The 17,900-nt window shown below is 36.7% G+C and overlaps 1 protein-coding gene and 1 long non-coding RNA gene across 8 annotated transcripts in view; both read left to right on the forward strand.

Moving 5' to 3' along the window:
• The window catches only part of EDEM3 (ER degradation enhancing alpha-mannosidase like protein 3), a 76,976-nt gene that overhangs the window by 6,808 nt on the left and 52,268 nt on the right, over window positions 1-17,900 (forward strand). For all 7 annotated transcript variants that reach the window (XM_020870568.2, XM_070473943.1, XM_070473945.1 and 4 more), the window contains exon 2: window positions 1,679-1,724. In XM_020870568.2, coding sequence (XP_020726227.2) covers window positions 1,679-1,724 — 46 coding nt within the window. The remainder of the gene's footprint in view (window positions 1-1,678; window positions 1,725-17,900) is intronic.
• Window positions 1,735-7,594, forward strand: LOC139037447 (uncharacterized). The gene is made up of 2 exons (XR_011490270.1): window positions 1,735-2,066; window positions 2,969-7,594. It is a non-coding gene; the product is annotated as an uncharacterized lncRNA (long non-coding RNA).

Genomic DNA, 17,900 nt, shown 5'->3' on the forward strand with positions numbered 1-17,900 from the left:
CAAAATCACTGCAGACTGTGACTGTAGCCATAAAGTTAAAAGATGCTTTCTCCTTGGAAGAAAAGTTATGACCAACCTAGACAGTGTATTAAAAAGCTGAGACATTATTTTGCCAACAAAGGTCCTTCTAGTCAAGGCTATGGTTTTTCCAGTAATCATGTATGGATGTGAGAGTTGAACTATAAAGAAGGCTGAATGCCGAAGAATTGATGCTTTTGAACTGTGGTTTGGAGAAGACTCTTGAGAGTCCCTTGGACTGCAAGGGACCCACCAGTCCATCCTAAAGGAGAGCAGTCCTGAATATTTATTGGAAGGGCTAATCCTGAAGCTGAAGCTCCAATACTTGGGCCACCTGATGTGAAGAACTGACTCATTGGAAAAGATCCTGATGCTGGGAAAGATTGAAGGCAGGAGGAGAAGGGGACAGACAGAGGATGAGATAGTTGGATAGTATCACTGACTCAATAGACTTGAGTTTGAGCAAATTCTGGGAGATGGTGAAGGACAGGGAAGCCTGGCATGCTGCAGTCCATGGGGTCGCAGAGTTGGACACGACTGAGTGACTGAACAAACAACACAGGGAGTTGACTCCTGGCCTTGCCATTTTCAGTCAAGGCAGGATGACCTTGTCTAAGTCACGTCACTTCTTGGTTTCTCATGTTCCACATCTATAATACAGTAATACCATTACATAAGGATTGTTGTAATAATTAAATGAGTTAACATATGGAAAGCGTTCAAAACAGTGACCAGCATATATTAAATATTACAAAGTAAATATTATTGCTTATCCAGTATTCTGACAGTGCTGTGGTTTGTCCCATTATATATCAGTGAAATGAGTTTCTGAGCAGTTCTGTCATGCTCTGAGAGCCAAAACTGCCAGTGCATTTCCTGCTTATTAGGGGATAGCCTACATAATTAACCAGGTTGTGGTTAACTGGCAAAATCTGGTGTGGGGATCGGAAATCTCCACTTTAAACAGTCATTTTGGAGTTTTGAGAAACAGAGTTGGCCAAATACACAAATCTCTTTTTAAGGATTAGTTTTCTTACTTCAGGAATGAATACTGTTTATTGACTTTTGACAGTTTTTAAAGGAACAAAAGGTACAAAATAGAATCACAAAATATAGCTTTTGGAAATGTGACCAACATATTAACAAATATGTGTTAAATCAGGCATTAGTGATCTTATTTAATTTAAGGGGAAAGGCAGAGGCTTGATAGAGTATTGTTATTTTATAGTAATACACATTCCCACCTCTTTTTTTTTTGGTCAAATGTTTAGTATAAGCAATAATTATTTCTTTGGGGGCTCTTTATTGTTTTCCACTTTGGAGACATTTATATTAAGTAATTTTGTTACAAGGTAACTGTTTTTCATCATCAGATTTTCTTCTCTCTGCATGGCATGCATCCTTCAACAGTTTTCTTAGGAAAGAGTATAAGATGAATTTTATATGAATTTCTGGAATAGTGAAAATTTGGCCTAGCTATGTGTGATTCATGAAAGCTTGTCTGCTAACACTGGTCTATTTCCTGACTCTCTTTATGTTCCTTCCTAACTAAATATTTCTTTTGTTTTTTGTTTGTATATGTTTATGAAGGAGCATTAACTTTTTGAAAGACATTAAGTAGAATATATTTAACTTTTTCCCATTTCTGCTCTTTTAATAGGAATCAAGTACTGGAAATGTTTGATCATGCTTATGGTAACTATATGGTAAGTAGAAAACTTATCTTTATATACCATTTATGTGAGCTGATTACTATGTGAGCGCAGTCAACTGGGAATTTTACAACCTGAATTAATAAATTTAATTTCCTTTAAAAATTCATTTTTAAAGGAAGTTTTAAAAAATAGTGTGAACATAGGGTAACAGGGTGTTCCTGATAGTGGTTCTTAGAGAACCAGTATATTGAATAGGTAAGAATAAATTTTAATTAGATTATGAAACTGTATTTAAATAGTTTCTTTTGATGCTATGAATGGTGTGTATTAGTTTGTATAGTTAAATATGGTAAATATAAACATGAGTAAGATGTTATCTTTGCCTTAAGGGAGGTGCTTCTCTTTTTTTTTTTTTTTTTAGTTTATTTATTTATTTATTTATTTTTAATTTTTATTAGTTGGAGGCTAATTACTTTACATCATTACAGTAGTTTTTGTTATACATTGATATGAATTAGCCATGGATTTACATGTATTCCCCATCCCAGTCCCCCCTCCCACCTCCCTCTCCACCCAATCCCTCTGGGTCTTCCCAGTGCACCAGGCCCGAGCACTTGTCTCATGTACCCAACCTGAGCTGGTTATCCGTTTCACCCTAGATAATATACATGTTTCAATGCTGTTCTCCTGAAACATCCCACCCTCGCCTTCTCCCAGAGTCCACAAGTCTGTTCCATACATCTGAGTCTCTTTTTCTGTTTTGCATATAGGGTTATTGTTACCATCTTTCTAAAGTCCATATATATGTGTTAGTATACTGTATTGGTCTTTATCTTTCTGGCTTACTTCGCTCTGTATAATGGGCTCCAGTTTCATCCATCTCATTAGAACTGATTCAAATGAATTCTTTTTAATGGCTGAGTAATATTCCATGGTGTATATGTACCACAGCTTCCTCATCCATTCGTCTGCTGATGGGCATCTGGGTTGCTTCCATGTCCTGGCTATTATAAACAGTGCTGCGATGAACATTGGGGTGCATGTGGCTCTTTCAGATCTGGTTTCCTTGGTGTGTATGCCCAGAAGTGGGATTGCTGGGTCATATGGCAGTTCTATTTCCAGCTTTTTAAGAAATCTCCACACTGTTTTCCATAGTGGCTGTACTAATTTGCATTCCCACCAACAGTGTAAGAGGGTTCCCTTTTCACCACACCCTCTCCAGCATTTATTGCTTGTAGACTTTTGGATAGCAGCCATCCTGACTGGCGTATAATGGTACCTCATTGTGGTGGGAGGTGCTTCTCTTAACTAAACAAAAAAGTATTTACAAAATTACTTTATTCACTTTATGAAGAAAACCATTGCTTTAAGAGCATCAGACCGTCACCTACTTTCTGTCCAAATGATATCCTCACAGTGGGCCTTGATTTGAATTTATTTTGTTTTCTAGATATGCTGGTCCATATTATTTTAAAATGCCTTAGTGCTCACTTGAGATGAAATAACAAGTTTAGTTTTGCAAAGCAAAACATGTTCTGGAAACCTATTGCACAATAGTGAATATACTTAATGTTGCTAAACTTAACAGTTAAAAATGGTAAAGTTTATGTTCCATGATTTCTACCACAATTGAAAATTTCATTTTAATTAAATAGTACAGAGCTAGGAGATGGGGAAGGGCATTTGTAGCTGCCCCCCACCCCAGTGACCTCTTGCCCCCCACCAGTAAAATGATCTTAAAATGCAAAAAAAAAAGAATCATAATAGTTTTTAAAAGATAACTAGCCAGCAAATTTTAGAGGTCAAAAGATAATTTTACAAGTAAATTTGTGTAATTTTGATAAGGTTAATCAGATTATTCTGAGAATTACTTCTTATGAAGTAATTGTTATGTCAACATATCTTCTGTGATTAAGGCCTGTAAATGTAGTTGGGGAAAGTTCGGCAAAGAACTAAGTTTAATTGATTCTGCTGTGTTTTTCAACTGATTCTGAATCCATTTTTCTGTTACCCAAATATCTTTATTTGTTTACATTATCTTTATGAACATGTAAGTACATACGCTTTTATACATTAAAAAAATTTTTTAAGCTTGTCTTACATTTGATAATTCTTATTCCCTTCTATATTGTACAGCTTTTAAGAGTACATACTGAGTTCTTAAATGTTTTTAGGATATAATGGTGATGAAGTTCTGTGTGTTTTTAACCATGTTGAAAATACAGTTTTGAATTCATTTCTCAAGACTCGCCCATTTCCTTAACGTTTCTTTCAAAATCATTTATCCCTGGTTAATTCAGTTTGGGCAAAGCATAATTTTCTCTAAGCTAATAGTTTTGGGGTGGCCAAGTGGATCTAGGTTACACCTTCAAACCAAAGCCATGTCATAAATGCATACTTTTGGTTCCAAAGTTGAATAAGATGTTATACAGCTGGATTAATTCAATACATCTCACTGTGAATAGGGTCTTCTTTTGTGAAGCACAGTATCTTTAACATTTTGTTCCTTATTAGGTAAACAGCTGAAAGTTACATCAGTACATTTTTTCCGACTGTAGAAATGAGTTTCTGACAGAGCAGCTACCAATGGCAGTCCTCAGAAGACTTCCTGGTCCAGTTCTTATTTATGGACCCTAACTGGGTAACTTTTATTACAGTCATCTGTCTGCAAGATCTAAAGGAGAGGGACTTCATTTCCAAAGACCAGAAACTGTTGGAATTAACACCCCCCGCCCTCCATTTTTCCGGTGGCGTCACACCCATCTACAGTCCACTGCAATATTATTTTAAAATGTTCAACTCTTTTACGACATGAGTGACTCTTGCAGTGTACTTGTGCTGGGCTCAAACTGTGTGAGGTTTGTAACCCAAGATTTAGTCTAGAATTCACACTTCCCCTTTTCACGTTCTCAGCTAATGTGAAACAGCTCTTAAAATGTTAAACAGAGACCAGGTACCCTGTACTTGTTATATGAAGTCAGTTGCAATTTTTTCTAGTTCCTATACTCAGAAACACTATTAGCTTGTTATAGAGTAAAAGTATATATAGATTTTGGAGTTAGATGGGTTTGAGTTCAAATCCTGTGTCAGTTATTTAGCTTGGACCTTAAACAGATCATTTAACCCCCTTGAGCAGTGTCTTCCTGTGAAAAATGGGGATGAGTACAAAGGATTATTGTAGAGTATAAGATTTTTGAGATCACAGGGCCATTTTCTTTACTTTTTAATAAATTCATCTTCTATATGTCCTATATTTAACTAGCATCATGAAAAAATGAAGTGAAAATGTTAGTCGCTTAGTTGTGTCTGACTCTTTGCAACACTGTGGACTGTAGCGCGCCAGCCTCCTCTGTCTGTGGAATTCTGCAGGCAGAAATACTTGAGTGGGTAGCCATTCTCTTCTCTAAGGATTTTTCCAACCCAGGGATCAAACTCAGGTCTGTTGCATTGCAGGCAGAGCTACCAGGGAAGCCCAGCTAGCATCATACCTGGTACATAAATGGTGTTTTTGTTCTTGAAAGCACTGACTTGAATTCTTATGAAGGTATAATCAAATGATTTTTTTTTGCATTTGATTATTGTGATATATCTTTACCTTTTAAAATCAGAAATTGTGTAATAAATTTTATCAAAACTATACGTTAATGGTAAATTTGGGGTTGTACAAATCTGTTTGCTGTAGTCAGTTGCCTTCTGTGCTAAGTGAAGTTGCTCAGTCGTGTCTGACTCTTTGTGACCCCATGGACTGTAGCCCACCAGGCTCCTCCGTCCATGGAATTTTCCAAGCAAGAGTACTGGAGTGGGTTGCCATTTCCTTCTCCAGGGAATCTTCCCAACTCAGAGATTGAACCCAGATCTCCCTCATTGCAGGCAGACGCTTTACCATCTGAGCCACCAGGGAAGCCCTTTTTGTGCTCAAATGGCTTTTAATAAATGTTGAAAACTTTTCATTTCTTACTAGATTTTAAAAATATTACTCTCCAGTCTAGTACACGATTACAGCAATTCGTTGAACTTTCTTGGTTCTGGGAAAACAATGTTATTTTCCAAAGACAAGCAGAATAATATTGAAAGCAAAAACTGGAAATGGAGGAGGACACCCTGCGGTAGCTCTGCCACCTACCAGCTGGGTTACAAGGGAAAGTTACCTCATCTCCCTGAACCTATTTCTTCATCTCTCTAAAATGGTTTGCCTGCCTCACGATGTTTTAAAGATTAAGCGAGTTAACATTAAAGTACTTGGAATTTGTGTCCAGCAGATAGGAAGCACTGTGTGTTTACTGCTGCCAGCTACTGCTGCTATCATCATGGCTACTAGCGAGTCATTGTCTACCTGGGACTGAAATGGCCCTCCTAAAATTTATCTAGGCTTTAACTCAGAACTCCTTCCCTAGATGGTACACAGAACTTTCTTCAGACACACTCATTCTGTCCTGTTTGAGGCATGCCGTCTTTGAATTTTGTTTTTCTTTATGATTCCCCAGGTTCTAGTAATGCTATTTTTCAATAACAATGCCCTGCCAGCCTTAGATAGATTACTAAATCTTTGCCATCTCTTGGTGTTACATCCAAGAATTTTCTGATTTTATCAATTGGTAGCTCAGCTGGTGAAGAATCTTCTGTACCGCAGAAGACCCTGGTTCAGTTTCCTGACTCAGGACGATCCCTGGAGAAGGGATAGGCTACCCCCTCCAGTATTCTTGGACTTCCCTGGTGACTCAGATGGTAAAGAATCCACAGTGCAGGACACCTGGGTTTGATCCCTGGGTTGAGAAGATCCTGTGAAGGAGGGCATGGCAGCCCATTCCAGTATTCTTGCCTTGAGAATCCTATGGACAGAGAGGAGCCTGGCAGGCTACAGTCTGTAAGGTCAAAAAGAGACATGACTCGAGAGGCTTAGAACATGTGCATTCTGTCAACTAAGAATATTATTTGGGGCTGTCTGGAAAAGGAAGTGGCAACCCACTCCAGTATTCTTGCCTGGAGAATTCCGTGGACAGAGAAGCCTGGTGGGCTGCAGTCCATGTGGTCACAAAGTAGGACACAACTGAGCGACTAAGCACACAATAGCGTAAATACTAACAACTATAACTAAAGAGCCTCTTGATGAAGGTGAAAGAGGAGAGTGAAAAAGTGGCTTAAAGCTCAACATTCAGAAAACTGAGATCATGGCATCCGGTCCCATCACTTCCTGGGAAATACATGGGGAAACAATGTCAGACTTTACTTTTTGGGGCTCCAAAATCACTGCAGATGGTGATTGCAGCCGTGAAATTAAAAGATGCTTACTCCTTGAAAGTTATGACCAACATAGACAGCATATTAAAAAACAGAGACATTACTTTACCAACAATGGTCCGTCTAGTCAAGGCTATGGTTTTTCCAGTGGTCATGTATGGATGTGAGAGTTGGACTATAAAGAAAGCTGAGCACCGAAGAATTGATGCTTTTGAACTGTGGTGTTGGAGAAGACTCTTGAGAGTCCCTTGGACTGCAAGGAGATCCAACTAGTCCATCCTAAAGGAGATCAGTCTTGGGTGTTCATTGGAAGGACTGATGCTGAAGCTGAAACTCCAATACTTTGGCCACCTCATGCGGAGAGTTGACTCGTTGGAAAAGACCCTGATGCTGGGAGGGTTTGGGGGCAGGAGGAGAAGGGGATCACAGAGGATGAGATGGCTGGATGGCATCACCGACTCAATGGACATGAGTTTGAGTAAACTCTGGGAGTTGGTGATGGACAGGGAGGCCTGGCGTTCTGTGATTCATGGGGTCGCAAAGAGCCGGACACAACTGAGCACTGAACTGAACCGATAACGAATGTACTTGACATCTCTAGTCTCAATCAGACTGGTTTATCCACAGTGAATTGCACAGATGACTTTCTTTTTTCCCCAAATAAAATGAAATTAGATGTGTTATTTGGCAGTTTTTGCGTGAGCTTATTAACCTTAGACCACAGCCACTTTAGGGCTTCTGTTAGCTTGTTTTTAGTATTTGTGCTGAGGCCAGTCTGCAGACTAAATTAGATGACAAAATACATGTATTTATTTAGGCCGCCAAATACAGAATTGTTTTGGATCTGAGCTCCCTGATCTGATGATCTCTGTCTTCTAATGTTTTTCCTGTTGACTATAGATAACTCCATTATCAATTATTGTAAGCAGAAAATACCTTGGTAGAGACCTAAACATTATAAATAAATTCTGAAAGAGTTGGTAAGCACAGTAGCACAGTTTCCTTTAGCTAGAAGCATCATACCTATTCACATTTAAGCTTGCCTTCGTGAGTGCACAGGCTTCCTTGATGACTCAGATGGTAAAGCATCTGCCTGCAATGCAGGAGACCCAGGTTCAGTCCCTAGGTTAGGAAGATCTTCTGGAGAAGGAAATGGCATCCCACTCCAGTACTCTTGACTGGAAAATCCCATGGATGGAGGAGCCTGGTAGGCTACAGTCCATGGGATCACAAAGAGTCATACTTGACTAAGTGACTTCACTTTACTTCATCTTCTTGAGTGCACAGTTCAAAGAAAAATCTGTGTTTATCCTTTAAACGAAAGGAACTGTTTTAAAATGTATCTTTTGTGTGGATTTCCAGATTTGTGTAAGTTTTCGTAGAATTATTTTTTCCTGATTTTTAAAAAACATTTTTCGTTGTGGTAAAAATATACATAAAATTTTACCATTTAAACCCTTTTTAAGTGTATGGCATTAATTATGTTCACATTGTTGTGCAAATGTCACCATCCATCTTTAGAACTTTTTCATATTTTCATTTGAAACTGTACCTAATGTTTCTTTTTGATAGTTTCTTAATCAAAAAGTAATTCTATAAATAAATAAGTTTAAAAGTGGTATTAAGGATCAGGAGTAGGGAAGATACAAATACATGTGTATGTGCAATTTTTGTGTATACGATTGTAGGACTACCTTTTATTAATCATTGTTCCTTGACCTCTACTTTTTTTTTTGACCTCTACTTTTAGAACATTCTAAAAAAACTGCCAAAGTGACTTAAATTCTATAGTGTCTTCTCATAGGTTTTTTTGTTTGTTTTGTTTCTTAAATCATACTGTGATACTCTGTGTAGGATTTTGACTCAATAGAACCACATCTTCCTATATATCTAGGTAGAATTTATAGAGAAAAGAATTTCCAATTTCAAATGCATGGTTCTGTGTTGTACAGTTGTACACAGTTGTTTAATTACCACCACATTTATGACACAGAACATTTCCATTTCCCCCTGGAAGCTTTCTCATGCTCCTGTGCAGTCAGTTCCTTTTCTCCACCTCTGACCTCCAGCAACCATTGTGATCTGGTCTTTGCCACTAGTTTTCCCTTTTCTAGAACTCCATATTAGTGACATCTTAGAATATGTATGTAGTATTTTGGTTCACATTCTTTCCCGTAGTCTGATGCTTTTGAGATTTGTCCATGTTGTTGGAGATATTATAGTTCCTACTTACTGATCAGTAGTATTTGTTGATTTGGTAAAACACCATTCACCAGTTGATAAATATTTCCAATGTTTCTAGTCTTTGGCTCTTATTTAAAGACTGCTGTGAATTTGAGAATGCAGATTTTTATGTGAACATTCATTTTCATACTTAGGAATGGGATTGCTGGATCATATGGGAAGGGTAAATTTAACTTTTTATAAGAAACTGCCAGACTTTTCTAAAGTGGCTGTAACATATTGCATTCCTCATGAGCAATTTAAGAGTTTTAGTTACTCCACATCTTCTCCAACACTTGATATTTTCAGTCTTTTTAATTTTAGCTATTCTAGTGGGTGTGTAGTGGTATTTTGTTGTGATTTTAGTTTTATTTTTCCTGATGACTAATGATGTTGAGAATCTTTCCATGTGCTTAGTATATCTTTTTTGGGTGAAACATCTGTTCAAATCTCTTGCTATTTTAAAATCAGGTCATTTGTCCTGTTATAACTGAGTCATAAGAGATATATTCTGGATATTAGTCCTTTATCATATGTATGTTTTACAGATATTTTCTTCCTGTCTGTACTTTGCCTTTGAATTTTCTTAATGTCTTTTGAAGTATAAATGTTTTAACTTGTGACCAAGTCCAGTTTATTCTTTTTCTTTTATGAATTATGTCTTTTATACCCTACCTAAAAAAATATTTGCCTAGCCCAGAGTCACAAAGATTTTCCTGTTTTCTTCTAGGTGTTTTAATGATTTTAGCTTTTTCAGTGAGATCTATTATTACTCATTCTGAGTTAATGTTTGTATACATGGTATGAGGTAAAGCTTTGTTTATATTTTTTTCTTTGTGGATATCCAATTATTCTAGCATGGTTTGTTGAAAGGAGTATCCTTGTCCCATGGAATTACTTTAGCACCTTTGTAAAATCAGTTAACTGTATATGCTTGGGTCCATTTGTAGACTCTGTATCTTTTTTCCCACTGATCTAAATATCTATTAGTCCATCCGTATCAGTCTTGAATTAAGTGATATTAAGTCCTGAAATCAGGCAGTATAAGTCTTTCAGCTTTGTTCTTTTTCAAAATTGTTTTCAATATTTTAGATATTTTGCATTTCCATGTGAATTTCAGAATCATGTTGTCAATTTCTGGAAAAAAAATAGCCTATGGAGATACTGATTGGGATTATGTTGAAATCTATACATCAGTTTGGAGAGTTTGACTTCTTAATAGTATCAAATCTTTTAATCCATCAAGATTGTGTCTCTGTACATTTATTTAGTTCTTAATGTTAGCAGTGTTTTGTACTTTGCAGTGTACAAGTCTTGCACATTTCTTGTTAAATTCATAAGTATTTCATACTTTTAATGCTCTGGTAAATTATAGTCTTTCAAATTTTAATTCCCAGTTGTCCATTGATGTCATACAGAAATACAGCTTTTTCTGATAACTTGAGATCCTTGCTAAATTCACATATGATTTCTAGTAGCTTTTTTGGTAAATTCCGTAAGGTTTCCTACATGGTCGGTCATGTGATCTGCAAAAAAAGATTTTTCCTTCTTCCTCCAAACTGTGTACCTTTTATTTTTTCTGAGAGCAGTAGCTAGGACTTCTTGTATGATGTTGAAAAGAAGTGTGAGATCCTTGTCTCACTCCTAATCTTGTGACAAAAGCAGTTAGCCTTTCCCTGTTAAGTGTGATATTAGCTGTGGGTTTTTAATAGATGCTCTATATTCAGTTCCTTTCTATTTTTAGCTTGCTGAGAATTTTCATCATCACAGGGTATTTATTAAATTTTGTCAAATACTTTTTCTGCATTATTAATAATCTTGCTAAAAATATCTGTTGGTAGCAGGACTTTATTTTATTACAACATTATTATTTATTATTTATTCCATGTAATATTATTTCATAAGTTCATTTTATCATTGATCAAACCAAATTGATTAACATATTGAAGAATTTGGAAACTTTTATTCTTGAGTACAGACTTCTAAAGCTTGCCAGCATTCTGCTCTGTGCTTAATTTAAAATCTTATCAGATAATTGCAGTTTTGTTACTTTTTTCTCCTTCAGTGCTGAGAAACATTTCATAAAATATAGTAGTCAAAGGACTATATGTTAAGGGTAGAAGTATTAATAATTTAATAGTTTAGATAAATATTTAATATTTAGATAAATATTTAAATAAATAGTTTAGATAAATCACTACTTAGAACAAAAGGGAAAAGGAATATTTGATTTGGGGTGAAAAGAGAACTGAAAAATTATGTAAGTTCAGTCAGTAACTAGCATGTGCTATCTGTATATAATAGTTTATTAGATATCATTTAGTTTTTGTTTTAGGAAGGAATATCTTACCTGCTTCAAGAAGGGAGGTGAGGTGTTTAACAATAAGGATCTGTAATAAAACATTTAAAATGTATATAATTTTATGGGGAATTAAATAGATTTGGTGTCTTCAGTAGCTCACTATTCTAAGTAAACAGTACTTCTGTCTTATTGTTGGTTTTAGTAGAATAAAGTCTCTTCCCCTTGGCTAGTTTTTGGAATTGGCTTTACGGAAAAGTCAGTTTTGGATGCTGCTGTGATTTGAGGGTTTTTTTAATTATGTATGTATTTACGGCTGTGCGGGGTCTTTGTTGCTGCGCAGGCTGTCTCTGGTTGCAGTGAGCGGGGCTAGTCTTCATTTCAGTCTGAGGGCTTCTCATTCTGGTGGCTTCTCTTGTCGCAGAGCACAGGCTCTAGGGCACGGGCTCCCTAGTTGCAGCACGTGGGCTTAGTAGTTGTGGCGCACGGCCTTAGTTGTCCTGAGGCATGTGGGATCTCCCCGGACCAGGGATCGAACCCATGGCCCCTACATTGGCAGGCAGATTCTCAACGACTCGACCAGCAGAGAAGTCCTGATCTGAGTGTTTTAAACTTTTGTGTTTGTTTAGTTTTTCACTGCACTGGGTCTTTGTTGCTGCTCGAGCGTCTCTAGTTGTGAAGAGCAGGGGCTACACTCTAGTCGTGGTGCTCCGGCTTCTCACTGCAGTGGCTGTGTTGTGGAGCACAGGCTCTAGGGCTCGCCGGCTTCAGTAGTTGCAATTTCCGGGCTCTAGCTCCATAGTTGTGGCCTCCAGGCTGAATTGCTCTATGGGTCCCAGATCAGGGATTGAACACATGCCTCCTGCATTGACAGGTGGATTTTTTACCACTGAGCCACAAAGGAAGTCCCTGATTGGGGCGTTTTGAAACTGTTGTATCAAAATGCTAGTAAATTTAGAATTTGATGTGGAGAGTCTACTGTGTTTTATGTTTTTGCTCTTGCTTTTAGCTAAGCACATGTTCTATCAATACTTAATTGATATAGGACTTTTATCGCCTGAGTTTTATTTTTAGTGATAATTTTTAAAGTTTTTTTTTTTTCTGGCTGTTTTTGAAAGTATGAAAATTCTTATCCTTTGTTCTGGCAATACATTGAAGAGAAACAATTACTGTAACCTCAGTTAGCCAGAATGTTTGACGTATAATGCCATGTATGCTGTTTATTTGCCATGTATGCATTGCTGTGAAATTATGCAAATCAACTGTAGTTTGCTTTATGATTCCCTGGTGGCTCAGGTGGTAAAGAATCCGCCTGCAATTGGGGAGACCTGGGTTTGATCCCTGGGTTGGGAAGATCCCCTGGCGGAGGGCATAGCAGCCCACTCCAGTGTTCTTGCCTGAAGAATCCTGTGGACAGAGGAGCCTGGCAGGGTGGCAAAGAGCCTGACATGACTGGGTGACTGAGCGCGCACGCGCATTGCTCTGAAATCATGCAAACCAACTGTAGTTTGCATTGTGGTTAACCAAAAGAAAAGGTTGTGGTTTTGTTTCTGTCCTTAATGTTGAAACAGGGGGACATAAAGTAGTTTTACACCTGGTTCAAAGCTCTCTTATTTGATTATTCTGGTTTTCAGTTGCTAATAATATTTTTCTTACCTGGATAAGTTTAGGGTTTGAGTTTCATATTTAATTTCAGATAAAGGTGATTGTGTAGGTGTTTTGCAAAACCCTAAAAATAGTATTATTAAGCTTTCTAAGCAGCCATTTACGAAGAGCTCTTTACAATCAAATTAACATTTGAATGATCTCTTATATAATATCTTTCAAAATACATAAGCAAGTTTTAAAAAATGTTACTTGAGTTACTTCTAAGTGTTTTTTTATACATGTTAAATATAAAACTATAAAGCATTAAAAATATTGTGCATTCTGGTAAATCATGGTTCTGTTGAAATTAACTGAAAAAAATAGAGAAGCTTGACATCTCAAAGCCACATGCAAAAGTAATTAGGAATTTTACTAAAATATATATATAATATTAAAATTATAAAATATTGAATTTAGAATTTGGTAGCTGCATGTGGATTCTAATTATATCAAAGCATTTGTTACCTGGAATCCTTTCCTCAGGAAATGAATCATTGTAGAACACCGAAGTTTTTAAAATAACCTGAAGGATTGCAGGCTGCAAGTCTTTTTGTATTTAGTCTAATTTTTTTTGTTTTGGTCTTTCCTTTTGTGTGACCATCTGTGTAGTGTTCCTGACCTCTTTTTTTTTTTTTTTGCTGCAAACATGGTAATGAGTTTGGAATCTAGATAATTGAGTTAAGTGAGAGGCAGGAGGATAGAGTTGGACATTGAGGGTCAGGAATATTTTTGCTGAATTTTTAGAATTAAGAATCATATGGGCATACAGGTATACAAGGAACAAGTCATATTCAAGGTACAAAGGATCAGAGTAGTCTTAGAAACTTTGCCATGGTGATATTTCATGAATGCAAGAAGAGAGGAATAGTATTTTCAAACTTCTAAAGGAGAGAAAATATGTTTCAGGCATTTTATAATCATTCGGATTGTTCTTCAAGTGTAAGGCAGGAGCCAGCTTAACCCAGAAATAACAGTACTGATGACGCTGTTTTAAAGTAAACAAAAATAACTTACCTGAGGACAAAGTCCAGGCACCCAAGAGATAAAACTCAGGAATGGAGACGCCAAAGAAAAGTGGTGTGCATTGACTCCAGTTAAGTAGAATTCTAACACTAGCAACTGGGGAAATTATGATTCCAGATCAGACTATAAATGTTATGAACCTTTAAAAAAATCTTTGTCAAAGCATTTAAAACTTTCTGATAGTTATAAATGTACAGAGAAATTTTTGAACTAGCTAAAGCTAATACTTAGTGTACCGTTATTCAAAATACTAGAGATTTTGCAGTTGAAGTATTATTTCTTTGTAAAAACCTCACTAAGAGAAGTTAGAACAGGACTAGCCTTGCTTGCCTTCTTCTTGTTGTATGACTTAAGATACAACATAAATCTGTGCTATACCTGGTGTGGTAGATACAGAAATTTAAAGTTTGGACACACTTCAAGAATTTTATCCTTTTCCCTCTGTGTCATGAAATTTCTGCAGGCATTATTATGTCACAACCACTTTTTTCATCTACGTGGATAATTTGGTCTTTACTGAATTCCTCTGGCTGCATATCTAGGTAATGCTTCAGTGACAGCAGTATCAACATTCCATGGTCAGCTGTTTCTTCTGTTATATCTTTTATGTTCAATGTGAATTTCACTTTCAGTGTTTCCACTTTTCATTTCTTTGTGAGCTTTCATCCTCATTGGTTAATTTCCTCTTTTGATTATCTATTTTTATAAACTGTCAAACTGTCATGTAGGATTATCACTAGGTGACAAGGAGACGTGTAACTTCATGCTTGCTTTCTGAACTAAAAAATACACAGTGATCAATCACTAGTTCCACTTTGAAAGAAGTGATGTGATTGATTGCTGATCACAGGAAGCATCTGGTATTTATGTAGTGATTTGTGGATGGAAGAACTGGGCACTTCAGTTTGCATTCTGTGCGGTTATTTAAAAATACAGTGGTACTTGGAATTTGAACCATGTTGCTGAAAGTTTAAATTGTGAATCTCAATTTGTGTGTGTATAGTGAAAACATGCAAAGTGAAAACTGTTTATAATAATATAATCGATAAAAATCCCAAGTTGAATTAGGGGAAAGGGTGAGTATATTAATCCTGCTATCCTTGTCAGGTAGTCAGTAAGTATTATCTAATATTGAAATATGTAATACAGTGATTCTAGCTTCTAAATGTTTCTTAGAGTCACATTTTATTAATTTTGGGGGACTCTTTTAGGGACAGTCCCCTGGTTAAAGACAATATAAAGTTTAGCAGGCTTTTCTTGTTTCTCTCCTTTTCTAAGAGGTACAGCCAAGTAATTGGAGATATTCTAGTCCAGTTTCATTAACGCAACTACTCAACTTAAAGAACCTACTTCATTGGTTATGGCCATGCATGGAGGGCCAACATCTCCCAACACTTTGGGTGTTAACATTTTCCCTTTAAAGCCTGTCTTTATTCCTAATGCCCATGTTGTGGTCAATGCAGCTTCATCTTCTCACTCCACTATTCAGTTTTGGTACTGGAAAATTTCTTATTTTCAAGCTTAGCTATGTATTAAAAATAATTTTAAAAAATTATACAACATTTCACTGTGTAGTAGACAAGAGGGAGGATTCTTGCGTGTGCTTCATTATCATTTAGACTAGACATACGCTGTCATGATTGTTTATCCAAAAAACAATCTACTCAAGCTATAAAATGCCTATTAGTTGAGTCATTGTGTTGTACACCCAAAACTAACATAATTTGTACATCAACCTATTTCAATAAAAAGTACCTATTAATAAATATTAAGAAATATATGAGCTTGTGGTGGAAACTGAATTCATAAAAGAAGATTTGAGCTAGTATATTGATAAAGTAGTCCTAGATGAGAAGATTCAGTTGGTCAAAAAATATCAATTCTCCCCAATTTAGACTCTTTCAATTAAAATTTCAATGGAATTTTAAGGAAATTCTAAAGTTATCCAGAAGAGTAAACTTGAAAAACTTACTAAGAAAATTTACAACAAAATAATTGGGGGGAGTGAATTGCTTAACCAAGTAGCAAGGCATGTGGCAAAGACTGATTAACACAATGGTTTTGAAGCAGGAAGTAGGTTTGCAAAACAAATAGGTCTGTAGGGCAATAGGAGTAGGAACTAGGTCTGTAGAACAAAGTAGAGGCTATACAAACGTGTGTTCATGTAGACACTTTATAAGCTATATTTCAAGCAGTTAGGGAAAGGATGAATTGTTTAAAAAGTGGTATTTAGGAAATAGGCTATTTGGGGGAGAAAATACAAGTACATTCCCACTTCACATCATAAGCAAAATTAGATTCCAGATGGAGTAAATATCTAGACGTATAAAAAATAAAATTATAAGAGTGCTGTATTCAGAGACCCAAGATAGGCTTGTTAACCATGCCCCAAATTTAGAAACCATGAAGAGACTAATAGATTTAACTACATATTTAAAGATTAAAGTAAAAAGTACCATAAACAAAGTTGAAAGCGAAAGGAAAGATAGGAGAAAAAATGTTTACATAACAATGTATAAGGAGTCAGACAACCAATGGAAAATAAACAAAGGGTATAAATAGACATTTCTAAAAAGAAATAGCAGTGGCTAATGCAAAAATGGGAAAGAATGAGAAATGCAAGAATGAGAAAGACTAGAGATCTCTTCAAGAAAATTAGAGATACCAAAGGAACATTTCATGCAAAGGTGGGTTCGATAAAGGACAGAAATGGTATGGACCTAACAGAAGCAGAAGATACTAAGAAGAGATGGCAAGAATACACAGAACTATACAAAAAAGATCTTCACGACCCAGATAATCACAGTGGTGTGATCACTCACCTAGAGCCAGACATCCTGGAATGTGAAGTCAAGTGGGCCTTAGGAAGCATCACTACAAACAAAGCTAGTGGAGGTGATGGAATTCCAGTTGAGCTACTTCAAATCCTGAAAGATGATGTTGTGAAAGTGCTACACTCAATATGCCAGCAAATTTGGAAAACTCAGCAGTGGCCACAGGGCTGGAAAAGGTCAGTTTTCATTCCAATCCCGAAGAAAAGCAATGCCAAAGAATGCTCAAACTGCTGCACAATTGCACTCATCTCACATGCTAATAAACTAATGCTCAAAATTCTCCAAGCCAGGCTTCAGCAATACGAGAACTGTGAACTTCCAGATGTTCAAGCTGGTTTTAGAAAAGGCAGAGGAACCAGAGATCAAATTGCCAACATCCGCTGGATCATCGAAAAAGCAAGAGAGTTCCAGAAAAACATCTATTTCTGCTTTATTTACTATGCCAAAGCCTTTGACTGTGTGGATCACAATAAAAAATTCTGAAAGAGATGGAAGTACCAGACCACCTGACCTGCCTCTTGAGAAACCTGTATGCAGGTCAGGAAGCAACAGTTAGAACTGGACATGGAACAACAGACTGGTTCCAAATAGGAAAAGGAGTACGTCAAGGCTGTATATTGTCACCCTACCTACTTAACTTATACGCACATCATGAGAAACGCTGGGCTGTTTGAAGCACGAGCTGGAATCAAGATTGCCAGGAAAAATATTGATAACCTCAGATATGCAGATGATACCACTCTTATGGCAGAAAGTGAAGAGGAACTAAAGAGCCTCTTGATGAAGGTGAAAGAGGAGAGTGAAAAAGTTGGCTTAAAACTCAACGTTCAGAAAATTAAGATCATGGCATTTGGTCCCATCACTTCATGGCAAATACATGGGGAAACAGTGTCAGACTTTATTTTGGGGGGCTCCAAAATCGCTGCAGATGGTGATTGCAGCCATGAAATTAAAAGACACTTA

This window comes from Odocoileus virginianus, chromosome 11 (assembly GCF_023699985.2).
Source record: "Odocoileus virginianus isolate 20LAN1187 ecotype Illinois chromosome 11, Ovbor_1.2, whole genome shotgun sequence".
Lineage (NCBI taxonomy): Eukaryota > Metazoa > Chordata > Mammalia > Artiodactyla > Cervidae > Odocoileus > Odocoileus virginianus.